Source organism: Acartia tonsa, chromosome 3 (assembly GCF_053477335.1).
Source record: "Acartia tonsa isolate MP-2025a chromosome 3, ASM5347733v1, whole genome shotgun sequence".
NCBI classification, from domain to species: domain Eukaryota; kingdom Metazoa; phylum Arthropoda; class Copepoda; order Calanoida; family Acartiidae; genus Acartia; species Acartia tonsa.
Window position 1 is genome coordinate 12,820,120 of NC_137262.1, and position 16,149 is coordinate 12,836,268.

The window sequence follows — 16,149 nt, forward strand, 5'->3', positions numbered from 1 at the left end:
AAACTTTCCCCAAGATTATTGCGAAGAAAATTGTACAAAGAATCCCCACTGGGTTCCATCAAAAGGTCTACTTATTATGAACAATACAAAGTATGAAATAAGTTGCAAAATTGATGGGTGGGGGAAATGAGGGCAGGGCTTGTCAGCAGGCTTTTGTAACTTGATCTAAACTGATTCGTCAATTTATCTGATTGTAACCCCACCCATATTAGTAGCTTGTAACACACATGTAATAAATAGGTAAACATGATTTATCTCTAGTTTAGTGTAAGTAATCCAAATTCAAAACTTATTACATTAATCCAAATCTATACATGTCTAATCCTTTTATATCAAACTTATAATAACAGAACTAAAATATTCCTTTTAATTCAATCAAATGCATATCTTGTCCAAAAAGGTCAAAATAATCATACAATCAAAAATCTGAAATAAATTTTGTATGATAAAATATTAAAAATCAAGGAAACGTATTCAGAGAAATAAGAACTGTAAGCAAATAGATTCATGATTATTTCCTCCAATTTTTAACAATTTAAACTTCAACAGAATTTTAAATAAAATGGTTTCGAATTTTTCAGTAACATGGAGATATTTTTTGTTACATCTATTGATATTTGAAAAATTGAAATTATGCTAAAGATTTTCAAGATAAGATTATCAAAAACAACAAAAATACTTTTTAGAAATTTGCATTTTGTTGGGTTGTGCCATAAACATTCATACGACTGCAAAAATATTTTTTAGCTTTAGCATAAAATAAAATATTTGTATAAAATAGGCTTAGAAAAAAAAATTTAGAATAGTTGCATAATGTACTTTTAATCCAGAAAAAAATAAGGATATAAAATTGAGAAGATTATGTTAAACGCGGAAGCTGATTTTGCACAACCTAATCCTTTCTAAAGTATGAAAATATCACTTGCAATCTTATAAAAAGATTTGAATAATTGCATAAAAGAAAATTTGCATTTAATAAGTAATGTTGATACATTCTATAAAATGAAATATTACTCTGTAAAGTTAGAAAAAAAGTTTAGTTGAAGAAAAGTTCAATAGTGAATGCATTACAGAGTTAAACTTTTAAAACAAAATTGGCCAAAGAAATAAAAACCCCATCAAACTTGACCAACCAACACATAACAAACTTTTAAATTCGTTTTACTCAAATTAAAGAAATGTTAAGTTGGTGTTTGAATTTAGAATTTATTTCCAAAATTACCCCAACTTTTCCACTTGGCTTGTTCTTGCCTTAATTTTCTCAATTGGTTTTCAAGTCTGACATACCTAATTTTCAGGGCTACTTTTAGCCTTCTTCAAATATTAGATTCCTAAACTTTTGGAGCCCCAGGGCAAATTGGTGCTATTAGTCCCAACGAATAAATCAAATTTTAACTTTGTATTTCTGTTCAATATTTGAAAAAAAAAATATAAATCGCCCGGTCAAAATTTATTTTAACTTTTGGAGGAATGAGCTCAGCAAAAAGCGGTTGTAAATTATTTATTACTCGACTAAAATGCATAATTAGGACAAAATTTTGTGCTTAAAGAGGTATTTTTTGTAAGGAAAAGGACTATAAAAGGGAACTGTTTTTGTTACGGTGAGGGTTTTATGTCATTGTATTGTACATGTTTAAAAAAGGCTACCTATAGATCAAGTATATTTGGCGATCAAGCTTGAATCAGAATATTTTTTTAGGGTCTTTTTCTAAAAAAGAGGTATATCGTATATGAGACTTGGTCATTTCATGATTGTAAAACAGATCATTACCCAAGTTAATAGACTATTTTGTCAAATTAATCGCATCCATTTGAGTCTCCATCCTGTCATTTCAAGTGATGAACTACTTTTTTATTATAATTAGTTGCGAAGATAAAGAAGGGTAAAATTTTATGTTTAAAATACCTATTTATATACTTATTAGATTATCAAATATGAAATTTAAAGACAATATGTATTTAGGTAGGCACCTGCAAATATATAAAATCATCCTCGCAAAATTGTAAAATTTGAAACATGACATTAAAACATTTAAAGCCTTTACAGGCCAGGACCACAAATTTAAAATATTTTCACCCTGCATTTTTAAAATGTTTATTGCAAATTTTTCATGCTAAAATATGTTGTTTAAATTGCTGTGTTAAAGGTGTTTTGTCTAGCTAAAGCTCCATTTTTGGCCCAATAATATGGTGAAAAACTATTATTAGGTTATTAGATTTTCATAACATACATTAGTTCAATTTATTTTTAAACTAAAACTCTTTAGGGTATATGTATGTATGTTTGTGTGTAACAATTATTACAAGGTCATGTAGGCTTGAAAGGTATCAATTCAATTCCAAGCAAAGAAAATTAGAATGATACTCTCGCCTTGCATATGTACATTTGTAATATATGTTTATGGACATTTGCCTTAAAGCCATACTTGAGATAACATCTACAGATAGAGGGTTAAATAGAGCTGCTCATATGCAAAGGGGTAATCTTATCGGGAGCGAAGCTATTCTATATTATATTATAAACGACGCAAGGAAATCATCGTTTATAACCTAAAAAACAGCTGGATGTCTATACCTATTCTTAATGTAGCAATCTGTTTGTTCAGTCAAATCCTAATGGGTTAAAATTTGATGCAAAACTTGCCTCAGTTTTTACCTAATTAGTAAAATAATTTGAAATCATTGTCACTTTACCCTTGTGCATAGTTGTTCTTGTTATGGTTTTACACCACCGTCTTTGAGGGTTGTCTTGTCGATAAGAAATTATTATTGCCCCCACAAATGATGGGTTTCTCTTAACCTAAATGTTCATCTGTATATGTTATAGTATTATTTGTTGGTATGATAAATGCAATTTTCAATTGGTCTGCTTTCGCCCAAGAAAGGCAGTATTAATGCAAGTCAAAGCAATCTGAATAGCATGGGTTATGGCTTTGTAAAGGGGTTTATTGGTGCCTTAAATCTGTTATCGGCTTTGGGTTATATGTATTATTATATGGCTTTTATGTTTGATTGTATAATTCTATATACATTTATGTTAAGCAGAATATAATCGGAGTAATGTGTTGTAAAATGAATTGATATCGCGCTAGTTTACTACTTTCTCCTTCAAATATACACAACCATTTCTAACCCCTCCTCCTCCCTAATAGCACACCCACCAGACAACCTATAGTATTAGCTGTTCACCCATCATTCTTGTGCATCTTAAGTGTAAAATTTCAAAATTATATGTCATTAGAAGATTGGTATATGCAACTTTTTTCGCTTAACACTCACACACACACATATTCATTAAAACTTTTTTTCAGGTGGTAGCGGCTTGAGCGAGGGTCGTATGCAGGGCGGACAATGATATCCGCGGCTCAAGCATGCATACTGGCCGGCTGGCTGGCACTCGCAGCCAACGCACATGCTTTTCCAGGTAAACATTTGATTCTCAAATTTATTTTAAGAAAATTTTTGTTTGTTTTATTTTCTAAAAAGGTAAGAGAAATGTAAGAAGTGTGTAAATTGAGTGGAGATAGGGAAAAATCAACTCTTTTCCATCTATTTCACCTTTTTTTCTTACAGAAGATAGATGAGTGTAATATCAAATAAAACAGTAATTTTTCTTTAGCCCCAGACTTTTATTGTCTTACATACACAATACCCATACATTTATATAATATACACTTCTAGACAAAAAAAAAACATTAAATCTTGACTTGATTATTTATAATTATGTTAATGCTAGGGTCTATACGCTACAGGCATTAGACATGGAATTTGTTTTTCATAATGTTTCACTTGTGAATTGCATTTATTAGTAAGAATTGGAATGTTTTGCATTGTACACCCCCCCCCCTTACCCCCTTATTATCGACTTAACCCTCCCCCATTGCCTTTTATTTTATTATTTTTCTCTAGTAGTAATGTGCTTTCCCTCCTCCATCCATCTTTCTTCCCCCTTTTTTATATTATTACCAATTTTTTACCTGTTGTTCATTTACTATTTTCTTGCCCTCTTACCCCTTCTTTCTCTCATATTTTATTGTAAATTAGATATTTTCTTTTGTAATCTTTATTCATGCATTATTTCTCTTTAAAATCGAAATATTTTGTATAAGTAATATTATTTATCAAATTTGTAATTTTTTAGATCAATGTAAATTTGACCATTTGTAGTCCAATGTTTCAATATTGGGGACCAGCAGCAAACCGTATGACAGGATTTAAGGGGTAGAGGTAGGAGGTTGCTGGACTTAAAAACAAGTATTCGGAACAGTAAGGGGTATTCAGGCGAGCGCTTAAACAAAACAGCGAAAAATATTATATTTTAAAATAAAATCAATATTTTTGAGCAAAGAAATATTTTTGGGTTTTGCCAAGAATATCAATATATTTCGCCATCCAGCGAAGTTTTTTTGTTGGGTTTTTTGTATAAACACTTAACGGAGGCGGGTTTCGAACTTGTAAAAGTGTAAATGAGGCCCCCTGGTAGGCATCAAATTTTCCCCATTTTCCTCAAAATTGAATTTTAATCCCCAATCAAGGAAAAAGAATAACAAACTTCTGTTCTGTACACTTTTCCATTTAGTTAATTGTTAATTCTTAATTTTCATTTGGATGGTTAATTAAATTTAAATCCTATTTTTGAATTATCTAAGAAAAGAAGTGCGAATAAAAATATGTTTTCCACCATTTCAAAATATTATTCTGTTTCTTGATTAAATGAAAAGTGTTTCTTTTTGTATATTTCATACATTTTATATTTTTATTCTCCTATGATTTTAATTTTTCCCACAGAGCTTTATATTTTTATATTTGAAGAATAATACATTTCCATTTTATTGTAACATAGATTTATAATTTTATATGTGATTCCATAAACTAAAGAGTGTTCAAAACAAATTTTATTTAAAAAGATTTTTTTTGTTTTATATAAATTTTTAGTGCTAAGAAAACTGTGAAGCTTCCAATTTTATTTATTCTATTTGGATAATATTCTGAAAAATTACTCTATGAAAAAGATATCAATTTATTTGCCTTGGGGAGTTTTATGGGATTCTAAGCGGGTGCAATTGTCTTTATGTATTCCATTAGAAGAATTTAGAACATTGCAGATGGATATTACCCTGAGCTAGGGAAGACTGAAACATTTTTTACAAGGTTAACAACATCCATAACAAGCACAGCAAGAACAGATTCAAATATAGGACAAGTAGGTCACTTGAAGGAAAAATAGTTTTGAATTAAAGTAAATTAACTTTTGTAAATTGGATAATTTTCTTCATAGGTATTAAGTAATACTTAAAACTTGATTCTGATCGGATTTTTCAAATTTATTCAGCCACTTTAAACAATATTATACTTTAAAGTAGCTGCGCTACTTTAAAAGTATTGAACGGAGGGAAAAGATCATATTAAACATACACTTTGGATCAATTTTCCATTTAATGTAATGATCTTCTTAAATAGTATTTTTGATCTTTTTTATACAAATTTTGAAAATAATACAGAAAATATACTTTTAGCTAAAAAGACAAAAATATTAGGTTCATTAAACTCTTTAATTATTGAACACTAGCGGCTTCGCCCCTAGCCTCTAGGGACTTTGCCCCAAGAGGTGAAAAAAAAAAATTAATATTTATTGTTTTTAGTGAGAGAATGTTGCTATTCTTTCATTCAAAATAAATGCTGGAATAAAAAATATTTTTTAACAAAGGACCTAGGAAATCTTCAGCAAATAAAAAAAAAAAAAAAAAAAAAAAAAATGGGGGGGGGATTTTTTTGTTTTTGGGGGGGTTGGGGGTGTCCCACCCCCCAAGAAAATAGCTTAAAACCACCACAGGACCAATAGGTATATACCCTGAAGAGTAGAATCCGATCGGTTCAGTGGTTACCGAGATCTTAAGGGACAGACAGACGGACGGACAGACGGTCAGACGGACAGACGGACAGACAGACATCGTCCTACTTTGTATTATAGAAGATTATGAAAATTCATTATTAATTGTCAATTTTAAATTACAATCGGAAAAGGTACTTAATACTGCTGAGTTTAAAAATGGTTTGTTACAATTTTAAATTTCAAACAAGGGAATCGTGGATAGGCCAAAAAATTAAAGATTGACAATTCTTTTTTTGGTGAACTTGAAAACTTGTTTCATTCTATAAATATTTAAAAAATCAATTAAATCAGACTTTAGTTCAAAAAAAATATTTTCTCCAATGGCCTAGCCCTGGTATATAGATAGATAACCAGGCACCTGTAGCAATATGGTGAATGACATTTCTGACACCCCACCCTCACAACTCCCCCTTCCCCACCTCACTCAAAATTTAAAACCATATTTGCCCCATTTTATCTCAGCATCCATTAGATTATCAATAGCCCATTATGTTAAGTGTAATTTATTTTTCGATTCAATAGTTATTCCAAAGTTTCAATTATGCTGCGATATTTGTCACTTACTTTTCATATTTCTAAGGGCGTACTCATAAATGGAACATTGCCTTTTAAAGGTTTATGTATTGACTAAGAATGACCAATTGAAAATATGATTCAAATTAGGAACCTTTTAGAAAATGACGAATAACTTAAATATATTTTAATTTATGTTATGTTGATCCTTTTATGTAGAAGATAGTTATGAAAATCTAATAAGATTCAATTACAATGAAATTACTTTTCATATATTTCCCATGATAATAGAACATAAGCTCACTTTATCCAACCTCCCATCTCATTATTATGATGGGTTTCAAAATGAAATATTTCTATTTTCTAGTAAAAGAAGATTGAAAATTCTATTACCTTTTCCCAATGATAATAGGATCTGCAATGCCATTATTTCTTTCAAACCTTTCTTTCTGATAAAATATAAAAATTTATAGCACATTGAATATTATATGTAGAGTACAATTTTCCCCACTTTCCTTTATTTTTAGTAGCAAAGCTACTATATGAGTTTCCCTGTCCGTCTGTCTATCTCAGTGTACTAAAGGTGATGACCCAACACAGGCAAAAAAGGAGGCAAACTCGTGTAGGCTAATAAAAAAATATATGCACTTATTTTTTTCTCATTATTGCTTTCTATCTAGCAATGTGAGCCCAAATTTTCAGTTTCTTATTTAAAAAGCTTCGCTAATAGTAATCATAGAAAAAATCATCCTTGTTTATATTATTTAACATCTACCTTACACAATTGGGTCAAGAATAAGAAATGTTACCATGTTTTTCTAACAGAATTACATAAAAATTACCTTTAACCTGAGCCGATGTAGCCAACTTTTCAAGGATGAATTATGTGTAGGATAAGCACAACTTGCTCCAATATATTGGTAAAATATAACTTTTCAATTTTAAGTTGTTTTGCCTGCGGGAGCTTTGCTGGAAAGGTTTTATACTTTCCGGAGGTAATCTGAGAGCCAGGTCTCTTCTGGACTCTATGCAGGATCAGGGATATGTAACTCCAGGAAAATAATCGTCACTTAATCTTGTCCTGGTTCAAAAAGAACATTATAAATATTTTCTTCGTTTTTCTGTAGGTTTTTATATTCCTGTCTATCAATATAATTTAATTTAAAAATAAAAAATCCATGAACTTTTTTTTTCTGAAATAAAATGTCTTTTTTTGACAAGGATGGGTGATTTTTTGGGAAGCCACCTTACAATTATGCTTATTAGTTTTGCCTCTGGCTAGGAAGTAGCTGTAGGAAAGAAACCAACACTCAAAAGAAAGACGTTTTTATTTAAATCTTTAGAAAAATAGATTTGTAGATGTGTGAAAGGGAAACAAAGTTAAAAAATTACCGTAAACCTTTTTATTCTCAGCAATTCCATCCAAATTTTCTTTTGTGTGTTGAAATAAAAGTTTTTAATGTGAGTTTGAGTGTGTGCGGGTGTGTGTTTTATTTTATGCAGGAAAGGTGAAGAACTTTTACATTATTTTCCCTCGTAATAATTCTATCTATCTATGAAAGTAACATAAATGATATCATAATTTGATTATAAGAAATAAATTATTTCTTGCAAAAATGTAATTTCTTTCATATAAATTACAAAATAATCTTTGACCTATATATGTGAAATATATTTTATATTTTTAAGAAAATCCATTTCTTACATAAACTCAATTGGCTTGGATGTTTGAGGATAAATGGTTCAAATTTTAAATTTAATTTTTTTACTAATACAATTTTTAAAAATCAAATACTTTTTATCCTGGCATAAATTTTTATTTCATGATAATAATTTGCTTAGCACCATTTTGAATGGAAGGGAAAGCCTTTTTTCCAAGTCCGTGCGAATAAATGTAGCAAAAACTCAACTTTTTATTCAATTTAATTTCAACTTAGTTTTGACACACATTTAGGTGGGAGCGAGGGGGAAATTTTATGACTTAGGGTGGAGTTTCAACATTTGAACTGAGATATTGGTTTTGATTTAGAAGATTTTTTTATAATCATTGAGAGATTTTTAAAAACATTTTTTCTGATATAGGTTTGTCAAATAATGATTATTTTATACTGGTGGAAAAGCTAGATTCAAGATTTTTCTTCTTTAAATAAATATTCTCGACTAAACAAAAATCTGAATATAACATTCCTTTATGTCTTGAAAATTAACTGCATATTCTAAATGTAGCAAACTCTTCTTTTTTCCATATACATGCTTTGTATATAGAGGAATGTGAGCCTAATTAGAAGTAATTCCTTTGCGAATGGAATGCAATTTATAGAGGGCCTTATAAAGCGGAGCCGCGCTCTTTAAATTGGATCAATTTTTACTGCATTTGGTTGAAAGTTTGCAATACAGATTATCTGTTTGTATGGAGCTATGTTCAGGGATTTTAGTATTTGGATTATTGAATTTTCAAAAGCTTCCTGATTTATTATTTGTTGGTCCTTTAATTCATGTTTTATTATAGAACTAGCGGATACGCCCCTAGCTGATAGGTGCTGTAAATTCGAAGGGAAAAGGAAGTGCATAAAAATAGCCATAAACCATATCCAGACTTATTTATAAAAATAAAACAGCCTAAAACCATCTCATGAACTATAACAAGATACACTGTAAAGGGGAAACCATATCGGTTCAGCGCTTAGCAAGATCCTTCACTACAGACAAAAATTCTTACTACTTTATATAGGTAATAAGATAAATATTTGCCTTTAAACTTATATAGCATTCTGTTTCATTTTAATTTACTTTCAGTGATTACATGCCAGCCTCACAAAAAAATAAAAGCCTTTTCTTTATTAATGCACTTTACATCCCTGTACAAAGATACTTTATATTTAAATAGTGTGTAAAAAGAGCCAATTAGAATCGGGGTTACCAGGAATTTTTAGCTAGATGCAGTGGAATCTAATTTAAAAGTGGGTTCTCTTTTTTTGGGCCCCTTCTATCTGTCTGCCATTTAAACTGTATTTACAGGGTGTTTTATGGTAATAGCTTTAAAAACTGTAACATTTTTACAAAAAATATTTACAATTTAATTCATAAAAACATCTTTAAGACATTTTGAAATTTGAGAGAAAAAATTTACATCCAAAAATTTAGCCGCCCTGTAGTACAGTTTACAAGCTATCAACTAAACCAAAGCATTTTTTTTGCTGTGCAAGAATTTAAACAACCCAGCTACAAAACTTATAAACGTCAATAATCAAGATTTGACCGTACCATATATGCAGAATATAGCTTCAATATCCTTCAGAAGTTCATTTGGCCCTTTTTAAAATAACATACAGATTTTACAAAATTGCGCATTTTTGAAATTAAGCATAATTTTGCACAAAAAAAGGATTCTTGTCACATATTATAATATTACTATAACAGCCTAACAGTTATATTTAGGATTCGTCACCTGCGTGCAAACCGCCGATGAGCCTCAGGGTAATAAACGTTTTATAAATTAAAAATTAGATAAATGTTTGCTAATACTTTTCCTACAATGAAAATCCGTCCATTTCATAAATTTTCTGAATCATTTAAAGTTGTTTAAAGTGTAGGCTAATGAGCAGCTGCCGAGCCCTGACAATATAATAGTACTGGTACCCACCTGTAAGATTGTGAAAAGTCATACTTCTTTATAACCCTGAATGGTCAAATTTCCTATCTTGAATTTAAACTTATTCGCGGAAACTCGGTGGTTAAGTTACAAAAGGGGTCCTCGGTTGTTTGCAAATTTTTATGAACATCAAGCTCTATATATATTATCATGACACCTGATCTAAAGTATCCAGTTTATAATGTTATTATATGTAAAATGCATTTTTAAATTTATATTTTGGTCCTGCTTTTGATAACTACATGTTAAACATACATTTATTATACTAATAGCGCCATTTTTGTAGAATGCTTTTTTATTTTATTTTGTAAAGTTTAGTGTTCTGAGAAATTTTGGCAGTAAATCCGCGAAATTTCTGCTTGAATTTATGGGTATCATTATCTTAGTAGTTGAGATTATATTGATTCTCATACACTGTATAATATATTGCAAGCTCGTTGCTTTTCTTTTATATAAATTGTAAGCAAAAGATACAGCGTAATATGTCAAATTAATAGCATTTAAGACAAATAATATAAAAGGTAAAATCTTATTTTAAAATTTATGTTTTTTTTTCAGGAATTGGAGCAGACCTCCAAGAATATGAGACAGCCTATGCCTGTGAAGAAAGTCTCCTAAACATAACGTGTCCTGTTGGGCTTAATCTTAATATCATAAGAGCTAATTTTGGAAGGTAAGGGTTATTTTTATCTGCCTTTTACTATTACCTGTCTTAAATATGTTACTTTTTTAATGATTTTTTTTATCATGCAAAACAATTGTTTTTATAAAACTCCTTTTTTTAGGTTTAGCATAGCGATATGCAACCCGAACGGGGTGACCGACTACTCAGTGAACTGTATGGCGCCCAGAACCCTGCGGGTCATCAGATCCAGGTGCCAGGGCGAGAATACCTGCGAGGTACCTGTGGACAGCAGAATTTTCGGAGATCCATGTCCTAGCACTAGGAAATATGTCGAGGTTCATTATACCTGTACGCTTGGTAAGTCCAAACATTTTTGAACCCGATTAATAACCGGGGGGTGAGAACCGGTTTTCAGCCACACTAAAAAATCATGTATCGTATAGAATTATATCCAGTTTTCTACAAATATAAAATGTATAATCACAATATTAAACCCTGTTTTGTGTACGTTTTTATATCCGCGGAAAGCTGTTTATAATACTATGCGATAAATAACTATACAAATGCAGAAGTAGCTGTGCTTCTATTTTTTTATGTCAAACCCAATATTTTATCATAATGATATTTGATACAAAATTAAAGGATTTGATTTTCTCCCGTTTGGTCATGCCAAATATAAGAAGACAATCTTTGATTATTGCATATTAGATTTTAAATTTTGATATTGTATAAAAATGAAACATAGACACGGTTAGGGTCATTAAATAGAAAGAGGGAGAGGGTTGGGTGTAATTTTTACATATGCATGTTCCAATGCTCGTGTGTGTTAGTGTGTGGTTTCTTAGTAGCACAGCTACTTCAAAACGTAGTAAGTCCATTTATCTACCAATAGAAATAGGAAAGTAAATTTTTAGTATTGAAAATTTGTATTGTTTGAAATTACGATTTTTAACCAAAATTATTTTTTCTCTCAACTGAAATATTTCTTGTTTATTTGTTTTTAATATGGAAAAAAAATGCAATGACCATGCAATTAGCCGGACAGACAAAGTAAATCATAGGATATATTCATTCTCCCCTTTATAATTTTTAGATATAACCACTTAAAACACTCCTTTATGCCCATAAGAAACCTAACGATTTCCCCATGTGTAAACTCTCCACTTGTTTGAGCCTTGTATCCTTTTTTTCTCCCCTTGGTATGTCCGGTGTGAAACTAAAAAGTGACTCAATGACACTTTCACTAGTTAAATGTAAATAGCTTCATAATTTTTGTGGCCCTAGGTTAATCTTTTTTTATATTGCACAATTTTAGCTATTAAAAGTCATGGTTTTAATAAACATGAGTTTTACTTTACTTTACATTAGTTGCTACTGGTATTTTTGTATATTCTTATTTTAAGAAATTAACATAACATTAGCTTTTTAGTAACTTCTTTCAACAAATATGTTATATGTCTTTGAAACTAAAATGATGTTTGAATACAATCCAAAGAATTCAGAGGTCTAATGAGCTATTCAATGACGGACGGTTTCTTGTTAATTACAGAGTAGCTGGCCAACTCAAAATAGCATTGTAAATGAAAAGGACATGAGTTGGAAGGGTCTTGAAGACGGATGAAAAGGGAACCCACAATAATGCTGAACTTTTTGCGACCCTTTAATTTTCTAGAATTTCCTTTGAGTGGTTTAAGATTCAGCTACTCATCTCGTCTTCCCCCAGAGGAAAAATCAATTGTATTTTAGGATCACTAAACTTTTAAAACTTAAATATGCCAAGCTATTTCTTGTTATTTTATATTATTATATTACACAAGGCTTACTGACTAAAATCCCATTCCTTTAAAGTATAAATATTTACAATAACTATTTTAGCAAATTAATCATTGTTTGCAACTGATCAATTTGCTCCATCCATCTTTCCATTTCATTCCGTCTTGATGAGCCTAACCCTTTAATCATTTTTACAGAAATAAAAGCCCTGATTAAAATTGCAGGGTAGGGAAGGCCAAGCAAAAAATGTACAGCCATATGGCAGTGGAGTAGTGGTTGAAAAAGGTGGCTAAATTATACACCTTTACTTTTTGGTGGTTCAAATTATGTTCCTTTCTTAATGTCATTCTAGCAATTAAACTTTTATAGGCAACGTTTTTTCATGCTGCTTTTTTTCTCAAATATTGAACTTTTTGTATTTTTTTTAGATTAGAAATGTTAAAATTAAAATTATTTTAAGGATTTATTTTTTTTTCAAAAATTCTTATTCTTGACATTATGTGCATTCTTCAATCTGAAAAATTCATATTTTCTGATTTAAAAGATAAACTTTATAAAAATGTATCCATTCATTCAAATCAAAACTTTGTAAAAATTCAGGGCTCGGCAGCCGCGCGTAAGCCACTACTAAGCCTAAAATTTAAACCCGTTTGGATACTTTGAGATTTAAAAAAGAAGTCAGATATAGACTTCCTGCTTACTTTTCATTATAAAAAGGTTGATTTCCCCGAAGCTTACAGGCGGCTGAAGCGCGGCTGCCGGACCCCGGTAAAATTGTATAAAAAGTGGTTGGTGGCTGTAGTAGACTAACTACTTCCCCTGGTTGGTTGCCTATTGAAATTTGAACCCTCAACCTTTTCACACCCAGCTTCTCTTTTTATTCCTTTTTCAGAAGCGCAGCTACTCAAAATTATGCTCCTTCCTATTATATTTTGTTTTGGCTGGATGGTTGGTTCAGTAAAAATTTACTTGCAAGTTTAATAAATAATACCAATGACTAATATGATGCATCCCTGAACTTTGTAGAACACTTAACTCAAGCCATTTTAGAGATCTTTATTGTTCACGGAGAGATTCAAATACAGAGTAAACTTTTTATAAAGGGCACAATAATGTTACAATATTTTTTTAAAAGAAATATATTATTTTATAGAATTAGTAGATATTGATGTAATACATTTGTAAGTTATCATTCTTGTTCTTTTTTTTCTATCACATTTTCTGGTAGTCTCTCTAATGGTACTTTTAATTAAAAATTATCAGTAAGGAACGGATATTGGGGGTGTTGGATGCTGTTATGTGTAATGCTTTTTGTCATGACAGGGGGTCTTTCAAGCCCAGGTCATGCTCTATTATAACTGGATGTTCCCTCTATTGTTGTCCCCCCTTCTCAGACAAAGGGAGCAAACCATTGAAATTAAAGGAAAAAAGTGACTTGGTACTATTTTTTTAGAGGGTGATGCTTTAGTTTATTTTAGATGCATGCATCCTATTAAGCAACAAAATTAACCTATTTTTATCGGTACTATAACTTCGGGCATATGTCTATCTATACTTAAAATTACAACATTATCTAACATTCTTTGTTGATGATGAAAAAAATACATTTTCATTACACGCTTAAAATCTAACCAAAATATCTTTGTTTAATTTTCTTTTAAAAGCTGTAGCCCTGAAAAGTGGTTGGGTCATTGGCGGTATTTTTAACGTAAAAGAAGGGTGAAATTGGTCTGCATATATACATATATAGTAATACCTTTGTATATTGTAAATGTACACGTAATCCACAGAAGAATAAAGTCTAAAAAAGGGCATCTGTTTTAATATATTCATATATTTTTTCTAGTTTTTAAATAAATGAGTCTCTACTTTTCACTGCAACTTTAAAATTTTATTATCTAATATTATATTCCTTTCCAAATATATAAGCGACTACGCTTTTAATCTCCCCTAGCATAAAACCTACTTAGGACATTATGAAGCTTCTATGAAAAGTAGAGCTAAATCTGTCGAACAGTAAGTATGGTCTTTTGATACAGTTACAGAAAAATGAGGATATGTGTTTTTAAAATTTTAAAGTTGTGAAGCCCAAACTTTCTATATATAACTAATCCTTTTCTATCCCAATCAAACCAAGTTGAAATGATATGTAGGACCCCAGGGCTAACTAAGCCATGTCCTCAGGCCCTTCTATTTTCTATGCCTCATTATTCAAGAAAGAAAGGGTGTCCAGACCAACCTATAACCAACAATCAAATGCCTTTTAGTGTCATTTGTCAAGAATTTTTCTGTATGGTCACCACAAGCATAAAAAGTACACAAAAAACTATACATACATGTTGTCTGTATATTAAAAATAGATGAATTTTTAATCACCCTATGCATTTAAAAACATTCTGCCAACCCAAATAATCATTATTGTTTCGTTTCTTATTCATATTCATTTTTTACGGGTCCATGATAATCATCAAAATTTATTCATTAGGTTCTCCAATATTTTATACAAGGATAAACTATAACAAAGTAGTGCAGCTATAGATTAAAACAATGTAATATAAAGTACAGAACATAAAATTATTTTAAGTTTGCCAACAAATTTAAATTTGTAATCTTTTTTACCGAATATAAACAAGGTTTTTTCTTTTGCAAATTTGTGAATATTTTCTATAATTCTGAAAGTTATTATAGAGAAGCTTTGCATTGGTCAAATGTTTAATCTATAGCGGACTTAAATATGCAAAATTATTGTATACATACATGTTCATTACACAGTTTATTTCATAATTTTTGCTCTTTGTACTTGCAATCATTTCTGTACATAGACTAGGTACATGTTTTACGATCGGTTCATTTGTCAATTTTGATATAGTGTGCTGTCTTTCTGAAAATAATATTCAAACAATTAATTCAAATTGTTAGACTAGTATTTTAGTAACCCTGTTAACATTGTAGACTTTTTTTGTTTTTCAGTACCTTCCCTGTAAAGTACAACTCAGTCTAGCTGTTACAGAGATCCTTTTCTGTAGAAATCAACAATAAAACAAGGTTTAAGGAAACCTAAATGATACACAAATTAATTTTCTGAATTTTATTCCTGATTAAAATTGACCCAAAGCAAAGCTTGAAAATTGACAGGGAATATTCGTGAGAATTTATCTTTGTTGGTGTAGGTGTTGGAATTATTCAATATAACTCTATTCTTAGGGGCGTATGCTTAACCATTCAATTTTAAACAAAATACATTTTTATTATGGTTCGACTTCTTGAAAAAAAGTGCTATATTGTCATTCTTAAAAATAAGTATAAAAACTATTTTAGTTTTAATACATGCTAAAAATATTCTTTATTCTGTTTATTTATTTAAGTAAAAACTTAAATTGAATAAAAGCAAAACAGAATACACTTGATTTAAAGTTTGAATTAAAGAGTGTAGCGATCATTATATATTTTTCTTACCAGTTTTTTTTGTGCTCCATCCATTTTAAACAAATTTATGATACGATTTTTGCAAAGAAACAATTTAGATTTTTTTCTATCTATCTACATCTTTATTTACAATTGTAGTTTAGCAAGAAAAACTTTTTATTTGGTTTTGTCTCTGCTTTTTTTTGATAGCAAGATATTTTTACTAAGAGAAGGATCTATGATTACTGTTGTGCCAAATTTAGAATCATTTCAATTTTTTTGATTGTT

At 30.1% G+C, this 16,149-nt stretch overlaps 1 protein-coding gene across 1 annotated transcript in view; it reads left to right on the plus strand.

Moving 5' to 3' along the window:
• The window catches only part of LOC145313348 (latrophilin Cirl-like), a 59,665-nt gene that overhangs the window by 28,430 nt on the left and 15,086 nt on the right, over positions 1–16,149 (plus strand). The window contains exons 2-4 of the mRNA XM_080152707.1: positions 3,312–3,424; positions 10,617–10,731; positions 10,844–11,040. Of these exons, the coding sequence (XP_080008833.1) occupies positions 3,352–3,424; positions 10,617–10,731; positions 10,844–11,040 (385 nt within the window). The 5' untranslated portion in view covers positions 3,312–3,351. The remainder of the gene's footprint in view (positions 1–3,311; positions 3,425–10,616; positions 10,732–10,843; positions 11,041–16,149) is intronic.